At 40.9% G+C, this 18,485-nt stretch overlaps 2 protein-coding genes and 1 pseudogene across 2 annotated transcripts; 2 read left to right on the top strand and 1 right to left on the bottom strand.

Moving 5' to 3' along the window:
- Positions 1 to 5,183: 5,183 nt before the first annotated feature.
- On the bottom strand, positions 5,184 to 9,398 carry LOC148730836 (adenosine receptor A1-like). Its single transcript, XM_088761735.1, has one exon. It carries the CDS (start codon positions 9,030 to 9,032, stop codon positions 8,058 to 8,060), a length of 975 nt encoding a protein of 324 aa, XP_088617861.1. The 5' UTR covers positions 9,033 to 9,398; the 3' UTR covers positions 5,184 to 8,057.
- A 6,016-nt stretch (positions 9,399 to 15,414) lies between these two features.
- Positions 15,415 to 18,485, top strand: part of LOC148730833 (uncharacterized) — a 10,308-nt pseudogene continuing 7,237 nt past the window's right edge.
- Positions 17,433 to 18,007, top strand: LOC148730835 (uncharacterized). The gene is made up of 2 exons (XM_088760733.1): positions 17,433 to 17,535; positions 17,628 to 18,007. Exons 1-2 carry the CDS (start codon positions 17,445 to 17,447, stop codon positions 18,005 to 18,007), a joined length of 471 nt encoding a protein of 156 aa, XP_088616859.1. The 5' UTR covers positions 17,433 to 17,444.

Below are 18,485 nucleotides of genomic sequence, written 5' to 3'. Positions count from 1 at the left end.
CCCACTTCGACTGACCAGGTCAAAGGCTTTTGTCAGGTCCACGAGAGCGAGGAACAATGGTTGCTGCTGCTCACGACACCTCTCCTGCAGCTGACGGAGGGAGAAGATCATGTCCACTGTGGACCTGGCGGCTCTGAACCCACATTGGGATTCTGGGTAAACTTGTAAAACGAGACTCTGTAGGCGACTTAGAGTGACACGCGCAAAAACTTTGCCTACAATGCTGAGGAGTTAGATGCCGCGATAGTTGTTACGATCGCTTCGGTCACCCTTGTTTTTGTAGAGGGTGACTATACTTGCATCTCTCATTCTTGTGGGATGTGCCCTTTCACCCAGCATTGGCGGAGGAGCTCGTGAGGCGGCTGGAGGATGGAAGGCTTGCCGTGCCTTAGCACTTCTGATGGTATGCTGTCCTTCCCTGGCGCCTTGCCACAGGCAAGGTTGTCGATGGCTTTGCTGAGCTCCTACAGTGTGGGCATCTCGTCAAGCTCCTCCATGACTGGTAGTCTGGGCAAGGCATCAAGGGCAGCGTCAGTCACGATGTTCTGGGTCGAGTAGAGTTCGAGATAGCGCTCGACCCAACGCTGCAGCTGCTTGCTCTCATCGGTGATGACATCGCCAGACTTCGCTTTGAGCGGTGCTGTCTTGATGCTCGTGGGGCCAGTGGCTGTCTTGATCCCATCATACATCCCTCTAGTATAACCACAGTCGGCAGGTGTGTGGATCTTGGCGCACAGGCTCTGCCAGTACTTGTTAGCACAGTGCCGGGCGGTCTGCTGGGCCTTGCTATTAGCTGTTCTAAGAGCGTCGCGTGTGCTGTGGCAAGGGTTCTGCTTGTAAGCCAGAAGGGCTATCCTTTTGGCTTCCGTGACTGGCTGCATTTCTTTCCAGTGCGCCTCGAACCAGTCAGCATTCTTGTGTGCTTTTCTTCCGAACGCAGACATGGCCGAGTCGTAGATAGCATCCCGGAGGTGACACCATTCGGCGTCCGTGTCATCGGTTGTATGCTGGTTAGCAAGCTTTTTCTGAAGGGTCTCGACGAAGCTCTGAGCCTTAGCTGGGTCGGCAGTAGCGCAGTTGTTGATGCGGGGGCGACCCTCTGTCTTGGCGTGATGGATCTTACAGGGCTTCAGCCTGATCTTGCTGCCAACAAGGAAGTGATCTGTGTCACAGTCTGTGCTGTGGTAGCTTCGCATGTGGAGGACGCTGTTGAGGTCTGCTCTCCTGGTAATGACAAGGTCAAGCTGGTGCCAGTGCGGGACCGGGGATGTCTCCAAGACACTTTGTGCAGCTCGTTGTACTTGAAGTAGCTGTTGGTGATGCAGAGGCCATGGTGGCAGCAGAGTTCCAACAGTCTCTGCCCATTCTCGTTTAACTTGCCAACACCGAAATGGCTGAGACAGGCAGGCTATGCTTGCCAGTCGGATCCAACGCGTGTGTTGAAGTCACCTAGCAGGTATACGCTTTCGGAGCGGGGTATTTGGGACACTGTTTCCTCCATGGCTTCGTAAAACTGATCTTTGGCCTCTGTGCTGGATTTGAGGGTCGGGGCGTAAACAGACAGGAAGTTGACAAACCCTGTAGATGTCTTCATGCGGAGGACTAGGATTCTTTCGCTGCCTCAAGTCGGCGTTTCTGTGGTGGCGAGCAGCGAGTTCCTCACAGTAAAACCTACTCTATGCTGCCTTGGCTCGTCCTGGGACAAGCCTTGCCAAAAGAAGGTGTAGTCTAATTCTCTAAGAGAGCCGCTGGTGGCCAGCCGAGTCTCCTGGAGACAGGCAACGTCGATGTTAAGCCGTGTCAGTTCCTTATTGATGATGGCGGTCTTGCGGGAGTCGTCTATCTGTTAAAGATCAGCAGAGAGACCAGGGCACATAGTGCGAGCGTTCCAGCTTCCGATACGAAGAGCTGAAGTCTTCGTTAATGTTTTCTTTTTGTGACTGCCTGGTGCAAAGTTGTGACTCGCTTGTCGGGGAGGTCCCCTAAGCCCTACACACCCAGTAGAGCAGGCGAGCCATGGCGGGGCAGCACCTTACTGGCTGGGGGCTGCCCAGCTTGATCCAGGCGGTAGTTACCCGATGAAGCTACGAGGTCTTCTCCCACCGTCGGATGAGGTCCCTGGCGCTTCAACCTACGCCAATCGGTCAGAAGCTTAGAACCGGTGAACTGCCTCATCCCGTGTTGTGCCGGAATCTTCCAAAACCGCTGGAGTGACCTCTCTAGTCTGCACTGAAGGCCTGGGCAGGTTAATATGGAGACGCTGGGTTGCCCACACTTCAGTGTCCCCCTCTCGGTTCCGCTGGCTGAGTCCAAGGGAAAGGATGAACCTTTACAATTTGGGGCCAGTTTCACCGCAGGAGCTGCCGGAAGGTAGTGCTGTGCATCTGCCTTTCGCCTTAGGGGCTCCACTCCGGATTTAACCTCGAGGTTTACTCCTGAAGCCTTTCCTACGATCAGGTATAGCCTCAATGCAGCGGAGGTTTGAAATCAGGGTTTTCCCTCCCCTAGATGGGTTGCCCTTACCGCGGCTAAAGAGCCTCATCTACCCTGGGCAACTGGTTATGAGGCGCCAGGGACTCGCCTTCTCCCCTTCTCCTGTCATTAGTGCCAGTTTCGCCGCGTGGAGGCCAGGAGTTGGACTATGACTGTCAGAGGCTATTTGAGACGCACGCCGTGGGAAGCACTTCGATAGGCTGTGGAAGCCCACCCCCACAGCCCACTTCCCGGCTGTGACAGCCTTCGAAACCCATAGACCTTCTACTAACATGGTAAAATGTAAGACGTTCAGCGATAATCGATCTAGACATGTGCATGGAAATTTCCATAGATCTGACCTTCCATTAACATGGTATAATGTTAGATGTTCAGCTATAATTGATCTAAACATGTGCATGGAAATTTCCATAGACCTTCCATTAACATGGTTTAATGTAAGATGTTCAGCTATAATCGATCTAGACATAGACCCTCCATAGACCCTCCATAGACCCTCGCTGTCAGATATGCCATATCCTACTTGGTATATCTAAGGCACGTATGTATAAATTTCAGTAAATAGTTCTCAAAAGAAATTATTTCTTTGTCGTAAAAGCTGTTGTAATCAATTCAACTGTGGAGTGGTTTTTATAGACTATTAAACTTTTCTTCTTAAATAGTGTCCTAGTCAAAAAGATACATTGTAGAGTACATGTTACCCAGCATATACTGAAGTGGCAAAGAAGCGTCTCTTTGATATTGGTTTTTAGCAAATTTTCTTTACTTCAGAAAATCTGCACTTAAAAAATTGTGTTGGCAGTGATTCTGCATAAAATGTTCTTTTTTTCGGAAAAGTGATGAAGCTCAACAAAAGGTATACACTGATTATGATATGGGTTCTTCAGATGTAAGCCAGTTACAATATGATATAAGCCGATGACAAATAAAGAACTTACGTCGGGCATATCAGCAGACGGAGGCAGTCAGGAAATTCAATTGTACTTTACATGCTTAATCACAGTCGAAGTTAAATGTCATGGCAACTGTCAAAATGAGTTTCGACAATTTTCTCACAAGGCTTAATTTTCTGAGTATATCTTATATCTCATTCACACCAGCGAAATATGCTTAAAATGGTAATCAGAGAAACAGAAACAGAGACACGAGAAACTGTATGAATTTTCCGTAGATTTTAACTATTCATTAACTTGTAATTATTCTGTTCAATGTGCTAAATTTGAAGTCAACACACATCGATTAAGCCCCCTCTATGAAGTTAATCATTTTAAACCGTGTTTAACATAACAGCTTCTTGTGTTGTACAACACATGTATTCCTTTCATACTTCTTTAAAATTGGGGTAAACTGTTTAACACGAAAATCAATTGAATTGTGAAAATTTTCCCCCTTAGCACACGTCTGAGCCATCTGCAGAGATCTCTGGTCTAATATCTTGACGTCCAATAAAAGCCACCAGTGTTGTCATCCTCTTGTGAAGAGCTACGTCTGGATTTTTATTGCATCTCAGAAGTAAAAAAGTGTCAATAACGTTTTCCTTTCTCCTATTTCGATTCTTTTACAATCCCTATTAAACGCAGGTTTCACTTAGACTAAAATCAACAATGAAATGAAGGAACATAAGCAATTTGGGTATCAATCGGAAACGATTAAACTTTTTTCCTTGGTTACCTCCGTTCGCTTCAACACGAGTAGAAGTAAGTTTCTTGAACTCGTTTAAATTCTCGCTCAGTACAATAATTCTAAAACAAACTCCTAAAAACTGACGTTTCGAGCGGTAGCCCCTCGTCACAGAGCGGCAAACACAAACTACCGCCTACAAGCAGGCCATTATCTTTCTACAGGACTGGTTTCTATTTCACGTCTGCAAAAAAAGAAGGGGGGAGAGGGCCGAAGGATTCTGGTTATGTCAAGATAAAACTTACATTATCCCCCGTGATACTCTGAAATATTTTTATGATCTCCTCCCTAATTATTGATCAGTCAGTTTTTAATTATCCCACCCTCCTTTTATACTCTACAGGCGACGAATGATCCCCTCCCCGTTATCCCTGAAAGCCAGGAGAAATCTACTCTGTTACAAATACTCTGGGAGATTTTGAAATGAATCTTCAAATCGCCACGTAATCATAATAGATATACATGAATTTTAGGCTGTCGATTGTATGTCAAAATATACTTTTTAGCACTTTTCATAGAGACTAATATTCTGACACTTTTCCAATTATTGACCCACTTTTTCCGCTTAGAAATGGAAATGAATTATTCAACTAAGCGAAAGGAGACAACCAGGAAAAAGGTGCTTGATTTTAATTTCTCAGAACTTCCCGCTCAGGTATTATCTACAACCACCTGCAAACTCGTGCGAGGTAATCAATAACTCTAAGGCTGCCTCTGTTTTCGTTCTCATGTTCAGTTTTCTCTTTCGACCTAGTTTTTCTGTCAAAAGTGTAAAGGAAAACGAAAGGTTTTTCCCTATTTCATTCAATTTTCAACCGTATCGAGCATCCTTATTTTTTTAATCCACTCGATAGAAATTATTACCATCAATTTTCTTTAACCTCTTAAATACCAGCTTCTGTTTATTTTTCTTTCTGAGGACGAAACGTGACGCTCTTGCTGTGACGCTCCTCATTTAGTCGTAGGACCATTTAACTTTTTCATCTTCAAATGAAAGACATGGAAGTATGTTCCCTTCACTCATTTCTTACCTTTATTTATTTGAAAATCTCGCTTTTTATACCATGTTCCCTAATCTTGATTATCTTTGTCATTCTCATTACCTGCTCGCTTAAAATTTTCTTCAAATTTCACTTAAAGAGGGGTAAAGGAGTTTACTGTTTATTAAGAGGAAGAAATTCGTATTTCCCCCCTCTTACGGCGTAGTTCAATACAAAATTGAGCTATTGAGGCAGAATAATGGATGAGACAGGTTTTCTTCTGTTGTATTTTAAACTGGCAAGTCATTCAGTCGTCAGTGCTAGTTTTCAGAGATTTTGCAAAACAGTTCTGAGTCATCGGAAAAACTTACAAGGGATAAAAGAAACCCCTATACAAAGCTCAGTTCCGCGACTACCCTTATTTGTTTTCAATCCCTATTCTAAGGGGCGAAGAACATCTTGAGTAATATCGTGTCTACGTCTACTTTCATTTGCATCCATAATTACAATTTCACACAGAGTCCATCAGTTTTCAAAATAGACGACACTCGCTGATCGATTGTAGTTTATCCGAAATAGCTGATTTAATCACCAAGATACGTTCAGCAGTACGTTCATGATAGTGTCGAATGTTTCTCATCTTCCAACAGTAAATGACAGGGTTTAAAAATTAATTGAGATACGCAAGAGTCTGTAAGGAGAGAAAAAGTTTCTTTAAAACGACGCTCGAGTCATAAATGCCATTAACGGAAATGCAAATCAAAACAGGCAAACAAAAAACTATAAACACGAGATATACGTAGAATATACCAAGTCATGGATCTAATGAAGACGGCAAAGTCTTTTTTATTTCATCAGACTGAGACCCGTTTTGTATTTGCACGGACTGCATCTGAATCTTGTGCCGTCGGACAATTAAATATATCCTGATGTAGACCACAAATGCGAGAATTACACAGAAAGCTGCAGAAACAAAAATAAGAGTCCAAGTACTGACTAACCCCCACAATCTCATCAAAGAAACAAATGCACTATACACCCAAATACCGATCATCAAAAGAAAAACACGTTTGTGAGTTAGAAGCTCTCGATATCTGAGATGAAAATGAAGTGCCAAGAACCTGTCTACACTTACAGCCACAACACCGCTGTACGAGGCAGCTAGAAATAAACTACCTGAAATACTCAGCGCTCGGTAAGTGTTACAGCCAGGATCCTTTAACTGAAGCCATTTCATAAAAATAAAATATTATTTAAAAAAACCTGTATAATGGTTGAATTTACAGACTGAAAGCAACATCAGAGCAGGCAAGACTCCGCAGCAGAGTTTGTTAAGTTATTGTCCTTGTTGAAGTTTTGTAAATGGCGTAGATTGTCACAGTGTTCAACATGATGGCGATCTAAGTTAGGAAATTGTTCAATACACACTTGGCGATAAAAGTAGAGCGAAGATCTGCAAGTTCGGCGTATATGGGGAGAAATCGCGATAACTTGTCACAAACTAATTCACTCATGATATTTAACTCACAAGGAACGTCAAGAATGTCTTGCGATTCTTCAGCACACAGGACAATTTCTTCGTAACTAATTCTACTTCCAGCCTAAAAGTGCCTTTCCCCACAACGTGATAGTGTTCAAAAAAAATAATGGTCTTATAGTGCTATGGGTTCTTAGGTTGTGAGCCGCCGGCTTACAACCTAAGAACCTATATCACTAGGTTATGATAACCAATGACAAAGAAAGAACTTACGTCAGGCGTATCAACAGATGATGGCGGTGAAGATGTTCAATTGTATTTTGTAATCGACAATTTTCTCTATGTCTCGTTTTTTAGTCACTCAGAGGTATTCAGTTATTAACATGGACGATACTTGAATACTGACTGTAAATTACGCGAGATGGCTAATTTCCCCTCCGTGATATGTTCCTAAGTGAGTCAGCGTGTCGAGTGTGTCTCATCTTTCAGCAGTAAAAACAGGGTTTAAAGATGAGTTAGAAAACATGAGGGTTATTGAGAAAGAAAAAATACTAAGCTTACTTTATTTTTTTTCGTTTATTCCAGAGTGACAGCTAGCTATGTTTATTGGAATAGTAATAAAACATGCAAAAACCTTCAAATCATAATTCATTCTGAATAGTAAACAATGTTTAGTTTATGAATAAAGGGAATGAGTTTCTAAACAAACTTTGGTGTAGCGTCGGTGGGGGAGTAATAACAAGATAATTTTGGTTTTATCAACTGAGTTGATAATGTAATGGCCACCGTAATGAGTTTCAAAGCTGACGTTTCGAGCGTTAGCCCTTCGTCAGAGCGCATACGCGAATGGAGGAATCGAGGCAAGATTTTGCAGTTGAAATGGCAACGTATGTAATCATCATAGATATGCCCGAAATTTAAGCTGTCGATTGTCTGTCAAAATAAAATTTTAAACACCTTTTATTACAGCCCAATTTTTTCTTTATCGCACATCTCTGACTCATCATTTTGTCTAGAAATTGAAAAGAAATGTTAAAATAATTCAAAAACCTATCTGTCATTTGCGTCTAAGCGAAAGGAGATAAGAAAATGTCCTTTATTTCAAGTTCTCAAAACTTCTTGGTTAGGTATTTTGTAGAATCGCATACAAACATCTGCGGGCTAATCACTAACTCAAAAGCAACCTCAGTTTTCGTTTTCATAGCAGAGTTCTGCCTCGACTAAGTTAAAATTGTAAAGGCAAATGCAATGCTTTTTGCTGTCTGTTTGGTTTTCGAGTATATCAAACAATATATTATCGTTTTCAATCCACTCAATAGCCGATAATCAGCATCAATTTTCCTTTCTCTTTGGTTCAATTTTGTTTGTTCCTATTTCATTTGTCATCAACAAACCGCGCTCGCTCCTTGTAAGTCACACAGAGTAGATCAGTTATCAACATGGACGACACTTGATGATCGATTGTAGTCTATCCGAAATGGCCGCTTGCTGCTCCAAGACATCTTTCGCAGTATATTTATGATGACGTATCGAATGTGTCTCATCTTCCAACAGTAAATGACAGGGTTTAAAGATGAACTAAGGTACACACAAGTCCATGAGAAAAGATTCAATTTTCTGAAAGCATAAGTCGAGCCATAGATTCGAATAACACCACGGCAAATAACAAAAGGCAAATTACAACATAAAAACAAAAGATATACATAGAATATGTTAACCGTCGATTTAATAAGGACAGCGAAATGTTTCATCTCATCAGATTGAGCTTCCTCTCGAATTTGCATGGACTGAATCTGATTCTTGTGTCTTCGGACAGTTAAATATATCCTGATGTACATCACAAATGTCAGAATGAAACCAAAAGCTACCCAAACTAAAAGAATGAGATCCTGAGTACTGCGCAACTCCCACAATATCATCGAAGAAACAAATGCACTGCATACCCACATGCTTATCACCAAAATAACAACACGCTTATGAGTTACAAGCTCTTGGTATCTGAGATGAAGATGAACAGCTAAAAACCTGTCTACACTTACAGCCACAACACCAGAGAACGAAGCAGCTGAAAAAAAGTAACTTGAAATCCTCAGCAACCGGTAAGTATTACAGCTTGGATTGTCTGGTTGTAGCCACTTGACAAGAGAGAGAGTGTATATCGGTTGAGTAAACAAACCAACCGCAACATCAGAGCAGGCAAGACTCAGCAGCAGAGTTTTCAAAGTTTGTGGCACTGTCGAAGTTTTGCGTATGGCATAGATCGTCACGATATTTAACATGATAGTGGTGTAAGTAAAAAAACTGTTGACAACACAGTTGGCGATCAAAGTCGAACGAAAATCTTTAAGTTCGGCGTCTATGGAGAAAAATTGCGAGGACTCGTTACAAAACAATTCATTCATGATATCAACCCACTTGTAAATGAATAGGAACGTCAAGAGTATCTAACTACTCTTTAGACCGCAGGACAATTTTCCTTAGTTTGGGCAACGATTCCTTGCCTGATTCCACTTTCTGCCTAGAATGTTGCTTTCCTCCCAAAAGCTGTAGTCTTGAACAAAAGGAATGGCCTTCTGATGGTGTGGGTTCTTATGATGTAAGCCGATAACCAATGACAAAGAAAGAACTTACGTCAGACATATTAAAAGATGGAGGCGGTCAAGATAATTGCAAAACAACTTTTTCATGATATTAACTCGCCTTTAACAGATAGGAACCTCTTTTCCAGATCAAAGAACGTGTAGCGATTCTTAAGCTGTAAAAAGTCTACTTATTACGGGCAGTGATTCTCTAACTGATTCCACTTTCTACCTAAAATGTTATCTTTCCCTTCAAAAGTGAAGAACGTCAACAAAAGGAATCCTATTCTCGTGGCATGAGTTCTTAGAATGAGAGAAAATTGAAGAACAATGCAGTCGTAAATTACGCGAGATGGCTGATTTTTATTCCAAGACTGCTTTTGGCTCATCCGAAATGGCCAATCTCTGCTCCCAGCATCTTTTGCAATATGTTTATAATAGCGTGTCGAATGTGTCTCATCTTCCAGTGGTAAATGACAGGGTTCAAAGATGAATTAAGAAACATAAGAGGCATTAAATAAGGACAAAAATATAAAGCTCATTTTAATTGCTATATGGGTGGAGGCGCGGTGGCCTCATGGTTAGTGCGCTCGACTCCGGATCGAGTGGTCCGGGTTCGAGCCCCGGCCGGGACATTGTGTTGTGTTCTTAGGCAAGACATTTTACTCTCACAGTGCCTCTCTTCACCCAGGTGTATAAATGGGTACTGGCAATTTAATCCTGGGGATAACCCTACGATGGACTGGCATCCCATCCAGAGGGAGTAGAAATACTCCTAGTCGCTTTATGCTACAGAAACCGGAGTTAAGCACCGGCCTAGTGGGCCACTGGGCTCGTAAACAGACTTTACCTTTACCTTTAGTTTCTATAGCTTATTCAAGAGTGACAGGTAGCTGTGTTTATTAGGATAACAATAAAAAATCCCTCAGGAAGAAAATAATACATTCTGAACAGTTAATAGAGTTTGGTTTACTTATCTCAATCAACGATACGTTGCGGAACTTTTCGTATCATCGATTTTGTAACACCTCGGTTCTCTCCAAGACACGTTTTGAGGTATATGTCCTTGACAGTCGCGGGGGGGGGGGGGGGGAAACTCGGAGGATTTGTTTGAATCATGATAAAATTTACATAATCATGTTTCCTCCATAAGACTCTATGATATTTTTTCACCCCCTCTCTCCTTGAATTTGATAATCTCCCTTTATACTCTGTTGGCGACGATTGAATCCCTGTCTGTTTCCCCTGAAAGCCAGGAGAAATAGACGCCGTAAGAAATATTCGCCAAGATTTTAAAACGAATTTTTAAATTGCCATGTAATCATTATTGATATTCCCAAAATTTAAGCTGTCGCTGAATGTCCATAATAGACCTTTAAGCCTCCCGGTTAGCTCAATGGATAGAGCGCTGGACTGTTATGCGGGAGGTCGAGGGTTCGAGCCCCGGCCGGACCAACACTCAGGGTCTTAAAATAATTGAGAAGAATTTGCTACCTTTCTATAACATCAAGAAATGGTTAGATATTCTAGTCTTCTCGGATAGGGACGAATAAATGGAGGTCCCGTCTCCTGCAGGGTTGGGGTAGGAGACGTTAATTTCCCACACACGAGATTACTGTGTGATGGATGTCCTCCCCTGGGGTGGGATGGGTGGGATATAGGGCGCACTTAATTTGGAGCCTCGCTCTGTTGTGCGACCCTCACCACACTCTGGTGAAAGTGATTAAATAAATAAATAAGCACTTTTCATAAAAGACCTAATTGGAAATCTCGAATCACCAGTTGGAATGAGTGAGTGAAACAAAGTTACTGGGAGTAAAACTTCAAGAGAATTTTAAGTGGAATGATCATGTCAAGGATGTGCCAAATGCCTCTTATGGAGTGTTACGTACACTTCGTAACTTGAAACACTTTACAGACTTCAACCTAAGAAAGAGACTTGCAGAATTACTTGTGTTATCAAGACTCGACTATTGTGACTCCGTCTTTTCACCTCTGCCGCGATAATTGCTGAAGCGCGTTCAAAAATTGGGTTTTCTGCTGCAAGCTTTGCTTATGGCAGATATGTCAATAACACTGGAGACATTTTAAAGCGATATTGGCCCCTTGTGGAGGAAAGAAGGGATTTTAATTTGCCGAAGTTCACCTTTAAAGCGCTTTATTTTAAACAATGGCCAACATATCTGAACTTACAACGATTCCCTATACGTAGAGAGCTGCGCTCATCAGACTGTATTAGACTACAGGTTCCTTTAAAAAAGGTACCTTTCAAGACACCTCGGCCGTTTTATTTAATAATCTACTAAAGGAACTGAAAACCTGAGGTGATTTGCATATTTTTACATCGCGTTTATTTAAATACTTAGAAAACCGGGCGAAGGCACGCCTTTAGTAACTTTAAATTAGTTCAAGTTTTAGGTGTATACAGACTGGAATGTTTAGCTTTTTTAAGTTTATGATTGTCAATATTAAATCGGTTTTAGTTTATCCTATAATGTATTTAGTTAGTGAGAGATGAAGAACCACTGTGTGGAAACACTTTACTTTAATTTACTTTACTAATGTTTTGACTCTAAACACATTTTTGACAGATTCCTTTGTCTAGAAATTGGAAAAAAGTTTCAAATTAATTCACAACCCTGTGAGTGCACCTGACCCCTAATTTTTTTTCGTTTAAAAAAAGTCTTCATACTTTGGTGAGTATCTCTTCGACAAAAGTTTTGGATTTGGTCAAATCCTTGAAGTTTTGTGGCCCGTTCAAGTACGGAAAATCGCATTAAAATCACAGCCATTTTGGCTCACGACCGCTTTTCAAGTATCAAGAGTCTGGCGACTAATGTGACGTCACTTCGAGAACCCAACAATCTGTATTTCGCGCCATTTTGGACAGTTCACGGGTTATGTTTGGAAGGTAAGATCGATATTGGTCGCAAACATGCCGCACAGAGGTGTTGTTGGGGGTTGTTGTAACGTCAGAAGCTTGGAGAATGGAATAGCGCTCCATACGATACCGTTTTACGGCGATGAGCGTCCAGAGGCGAGGAAACGAAGGAAGAGATGGATAGATTTTATGAGACTGAAACGTGCTAAATGGGAGCCATCGAAGAGTTCTGTGATATGCTCGAGGCATTTCAAGCCAGATGATGTTGTTCGAAACTACACGTTGTTGAAGGACCAAAAAACTCTATCAAATCCGTATTTAGAGCGAGACAACTTCGGAATAACCGCTTTCTCGACAGTTCATAATGAAGTACATGTAGCAGAGGACGAACAACCCCTGAGTAATCGAAGCAAAAGAACGGTGATGGTTTCCCGTAGACTCTCAACAAAGTCAATCGACAGACGACAAAAGTCACTTTCAAACATCGGGATATTTTTTATGCGTCAGTTTTCAAACGAGACTATTTCGAACTTCAAAGCTTGAAAATCCAGGTGCGATATGTTTTGGTAAACTCGAATAGGAATCACACCAACCAGCAGTAAATATTGTTAACCTTTCTTCGCTTCCCGTCTGCCGATACCTTTCCTTCCCTTTGGTTTTGAACTTGTCCGCAGCTAATCTCAGACTCCACTTCTGAAGACAAACGGGATGAAATCCTGGGCGTTCAGTGACACAGGTCAGGTTAACATCAGGGGCAAGATCTTGTATGACAAAGTTACTCTTGATCGATTCTTCGCAGCCTTCCAGTTCACAACAACAATAACACTCACTGATGTTTTGTAACAAAGCGACATTGCAATTTCCACGCTTGCACCTAAAGTTCAGAAAATTTATGTTAGCAGAAAAATCATCCAAGAAATACATACACAATAGCGCCAGAAGCAATCGTTCCAACACATGTAATGCATAACTAAGGCTCACGCGACTATGTATATAAGAGAGAAACCCGCGAATCTCACCATTCCTTCAGTTCTACATTGCCCCGTGACTGGTCCTTAGGGCTTCGTTCGAGCTCAGTCTGCGTTAGCCTTCATTTCTTCTTAGTATTTTTCTATCCATTCTGCCTCAGGCAGTGGCTCGTCAGTATTAGCAGCATGGTCATCGCGTGAATCGCTTGAGGTTTCTGGTGATAATGGGGAAACGCGGAATGACTGCCCTTCGTTTTAAAGTTCGTATCCAGCGATAAAATTAGTTTCCGAGTCGTCTGAGTCGAGGCTCGTCTCAAGGTCCGATGATTCGGAAGACATTGTCATTTTCACTTGAATTTCACAGGCTACGAAGACCAAATAGAATGAATCTCGTGCTAGAAAGGCTTTCGCAGATCGACGACTGGCTGAGAATTCCTTGAGCGTCCTCTCGAAGTGACGTCACAAGTCTATTCTGCCCAGATCCCCATTTACGCGGTTGTGGTCCATTCGGATCTCGACTTAAACGGGCCATAAAAAATTGAGGATCTAACCAAATCCAACAGTTTTTTCGAAGAAATACTCACCAAAGCATGAAGATTTTTTAAGTGAAAAAAAAATTTGGGGTCAGGTGCACTTTAAGTATTCAAAATCTCTGGTCAGGTATTATGTAGAACCACCTGCAATTAACTATGGGCTAATCATTAACCGAATCTAAAGCCAAGTTTTTCCTTCCAAAAAAAATAAAGGAAAATTAAATGATTTTTGCTGTTTCTTTAGTTTTTAAGAAAATATAGATTAATCCATTTTTTTTAATCCGCTCAATGGCCAATGATTAACATCAATTTTACTTCAAGAAGAGTACGACATTTTTTAATTTCGAAGACATGTTTCGATGTTACGAACATCATCGTCAGTTACAGAATATTTGAAAAACCGTTACATGGTCAAACTAGCCCTAACGGTTTTTCAAATATTCTGTAACTGACGATGATGTTCGTAACATCGAAACATGTCTTCGAAATTAAAAAATGTCGTACTCTTCTTGAAGATAACGATTTGCTTTCTGCTGTCTCGACCTTTTGGTTCCAATTTTACTTCCCTCTTAAATACTAGCTCCTGGTTGCTTTTCTTCCTTCCGCTCTCGGATCATTTAACTTTTAAACTTCCAACGAAAGACCTGGAAGTTTATTCCCTTAACTTATTCCTTACATTTATATTTTTTTTGGCCAGTCCTGAGAATCTTGTTCTCAATACCATGTCTTCTAACTAATCATCTCTGAGATGGCTGATTTCTTCTCCAAGACACGTTCCGCAATGCATCCATGATAGCGTGTAGAATTTGTTCAATCTTCCAGCAGTAAATGACAGGGTTCAAAGATAAATTTAGTTACACGTGAGTCAGTGAGAAAAGAAAGAGCTTTCTAAAGCGGAATTCAGTCAATAAGCATGATATCAAATGACCATTAAGTGCTGAAATTTGACGCATGCACAGGTGTTCGTAAATTAGTATCGTTTGAAATTGTTCGTTTCACTCTCCCCAATCTCTCATTTCCTCGATGGCTGATCGTGTTTGAAAAAGAATTTGAAAACCATCTAAGGCCTTTACCCAGTAAGGGAAAATGCTTGCCACATTGGGGGACAGATCATTCTCTGCTACTGCCCCGTTCTTATGGAACGCTCTGCCAGCTGAATTACGTGATATTCAATCATTTTCCATTAGTTTTATAAATTTGAATTTACTGTAGTATTCTAAGTTGTTAAGCGCTGTTGATCATTGAATGAAAAAAGCGCTCTAGAAGTTATCAATTCAATTAAATTGACATTTGCGTAGGTAAAAGGCGTGTAAGCCCAAAAATCGTACATTTTCTTTTCACATTGCTGTTTAGCAAATATATCAATTACACCAAAAGTGCAATTCGTTTTTTCTCAAAAGTCCATTTTCACATGGAAAAAGCTTTTCCAAACTCGAAACATTCGCCATTTTGAATTGCACCTTCTTTCCTGTGACGTCACGGGTGAAACGTTCCTGTACTGACGTCAAAAGCTTCGTTTTACGATCGCGTTTGATACGTGCAAGTCTCCCTCGCAGCCGTTGTTTGCCGGTCTCGTCACGACTTTTTACTTGTAATTTTCTTGAATATATTCAAATTTTTCGTAATGGTAAAGCGTTTTGTCGTCCAGTTTTGTAGTAATTCAAACAAAACCGGGCATGTAATGCATAAATTTCCAAAAGAAGCAAATTTGAAGCGAGGTTCAATGTGAGATCATAAACTTACCACCTGTACCCACCTGCTCTACGCCTCTGTGTAGTTCTGTAAAGAGTGTTGGGGATCACAGCGACGATAATCAGAAAGACATGGACTATATTCCAAAACATTTAATTCTTGCTCATGACATGGTGGAAGAAGAAGTAGAGAAGGAGGAAAAAATACCAAGTAACTCTGAAGAAAATCTTTCGAGGTAGAAAGACATCCTCTTTTGAAAACTTCACCTATTTTTTTCTTATTTTTAGTTTTATTTAAAGTCGTACTTACTTTTCATTTTGTCATAGGACATCTCACAGTAAAAAAGGTTCAGAAGACCCACAAAGTGAAAGCAAGCAAGTTCATCGTATTTTTTTCCTGCTTGAAGCAACTCTTTGAGTTCTGCCCTCTGTGTACTGAGCCCTCTACAGCCGAGGTATCTAATCTGGTAGGCACTCTAATCCACGTCACCCAAAAATTTCTGAGCTGCAGCTATGCGCGCGTGTGGAGAAGTCAACTGTATATAAAAAAAAAACATACCGGCTGGAAATCTGTTGCTATCCGCTGTCATTCTTTACTCTGGTAGTATGATCTCCCAAACTTTATGAATGCTGAAAATTCTGAGGTACAGTGCCTTAGCCGTCAGACATACCATAAACATTAGAGGAACTACCTCATACCTGTTGTCATAAAAACGTGGAAGGAAGAACAGGAGAAATTGGTAGAAAGATTATCAAATTTAGAAGGTGGTGTTGTTCTTTCTGGATATGGTAGATCTGACAGCCCAGGTCACAGTGCTAAGTATGGGGCATTTACAGTCATTGAACAGAGGATCAATAAAGTATTGGATGCTCAGCTTGTTCAAGTAAGACATCTATCTAAAGGCCACTAGCTTTGCCATTTTAGCATTAAACTGTTTAATATTTAAGACTAAAACCAATCGAGTTTGACTAATGGTCGTGGGTCGTGGGTGTGGGTGTGGGTGTGGGTGTGGATAAAAGTCGTGGGTGTGGATAATACATAACAATTAATGGTTAAGAACTCATATTTAATAATGTTAATAGTACCACTACTAATAATCAATTACTCTTATTTTTGTAGGGGAAAATGGGGTTTTTTCGTGATCGTGAAGGGCCCTGTGGCTTGTTTTAAACGTGATTTGGTTATATCGCCGTGAACGTTGAAGCGCCTTTTCTTCATGGAAATTGCGAAATGACTGGCTTTTTTCGCGAAACGTGACCTGAACCGTTGTTATTCTTCTTTCTAAAATTTTATCCTGTAAGCGTCTCAAAACTAGACGTGAAACATGACTGTCATTAGCTACCGTGAAGTAATGCAATAATTCTCGACGAACAATGAAACGTATGTTTCTTGAGTAGGTCACATTTCGCAACTCTGCAGAGTCTGGTCTTTGTCAGATAAGAAATGAATCGTTTAAAAATTGAAATTATTAGAACCTCTTTATTTATTAATTTAGCCATTTCAATAATTCTTCATATCTAGTTTATTTTATGATTTAGAAAAGGACCTGGCCAGTTAAATGGACGAAGAAAAATTTTAAGATTGTACTTATTGGTTCTTCGTTTAATTTATTATCACCGATGCCAGTTGTCGTGACCAATTTAACATTGACTTGCGATTTCCGGTTGTCGATTGTACCGCACACTGGATACCAGAGGTTTTATATTTACGTGCCTTGAAAAAACCTTGGAGCCAACATCTCCAGAACTGCAACTAACGTTGCAACCTTGCTATCTACGGTGGCCCAGAAGGGACAACGCTTCTACTTGAAAATGTAGTGTCGTTCTGTAAAAACGTAACTGTTCTTTTTAGAATTAAACATCTTTCCTTAGAATTCTGCCATCTTTCCTTGTACATCTGCGACCGTTCCTTAGAAATATAGCTATTCTATGGAAACAGTCACGAGATTCCTCCGTAGAAATCTAGCCCTGCCGTAGTATAATCCGTCGCTTTTACATAGAAATGTAGCTCTTCCGTAGGACTCTTTGCCTCTTCCGTATAGAACTTGGAAATGGAACGCTTCCGCGGAGAGTTCAAACCTGTTCGCGCACATTAGTACGGGTGGGCACTGGGTATTAGCGCCTGGCTGTAATTCGTTGCTCGCCATTTTGCAAACGTTACGATGATTATATGTCAAATTTGTGAAACAAAAGTGCAAGAGGGTGGAAAGTACTGCTATAACTGTGGGGCCGGAGTGGAATCTTTTCAGGATGGTAAATCTAAATTTAACTTTATCCCTTTGGATCATTGCTGTGAACAGAATTTCAATAATGCACTTTTGACAGTAGCTCTGTGATTTTTGTAGACCCCGAAAGGGAGATTATTGAACGCTATTTCCATCTCGGATACAAGTATGATGTGATCAACATTTTTTTGAGAAGTAAGCATGACATATGCATGAATGTACGAACACTTAAACGAAGGCTTGTGAAATACAAATTATCAAGAAATGAGACTTGGAGAAGTGAGGAAGAAGTAAAGAACATAGTCAAGGAGGAAATGCAAGGGTCTGGTTGCCTGTCGGGTTACAGGAAAATGTGGCATTTGCCTAATATAAAATACAGTATTCACGTCCCACGTAACATGGTTGCACAAATCTTGCATGATCTTGATCCTGAGGCAAGTAGTTTGAGAAAGAAAAAGAAGCTCAGACGACGGCACTATCTATCAGATGGGCCAAATTAATGCTGGCACATCGATGGTAAGTTAAGTAATATTAGTAGGAAGTGATGAGAGCATCAATGAACTGCATAGAACAAAGTACTGTTTGTCTCTACTCAAGGCAAGCAATTGCTTGTATTTTTTCTGTTTTATATTGCAATGATGTGCTTCTCAGCCCTTCTTCCATAACTTTGATTACTTTCAGAAGAAAGTGTCTTTTTTTTACTGCATCTCTAGTGCTACACTTTCAGAGTAGAGGGCCTGGGAGCTTGTTATTTATTATTTTTAGAAAGTTCCTTAGTGAAGCAGATACTTATCATCATGACCTTTGCTATAATCATTATTATTAAAAACTGGATCATTGGATAATGCAATTCAAGACATTTTATTGGCTTAGCTATTATGGCATATGAGCCAATATACCATAATCTACAAATATGATAGGCGTACGCGTCGGGTTGAAATTTAAAAGGAGCTAAAAAAATTAAGATTTGTTAAGATT

Source organism: Stylophora pistillata, chromosome 5, assembly GCF_964205215.1.
Source record: "Stylophora pistillata chromosome 5, jaStyPist1.2, whole genome shotgun sequence".
Lineage (NCBI taxonomy): Eukaryota > Metazoa > Cnidaria > Anthozoa > Scleractinia > Pocilloporidae > Stylophora > Stylophora pistillata.
Note: the sequence above shows the minus strand (reverse complement) of the source record. Positions and strands in the feature narration are given on the sequence as shown.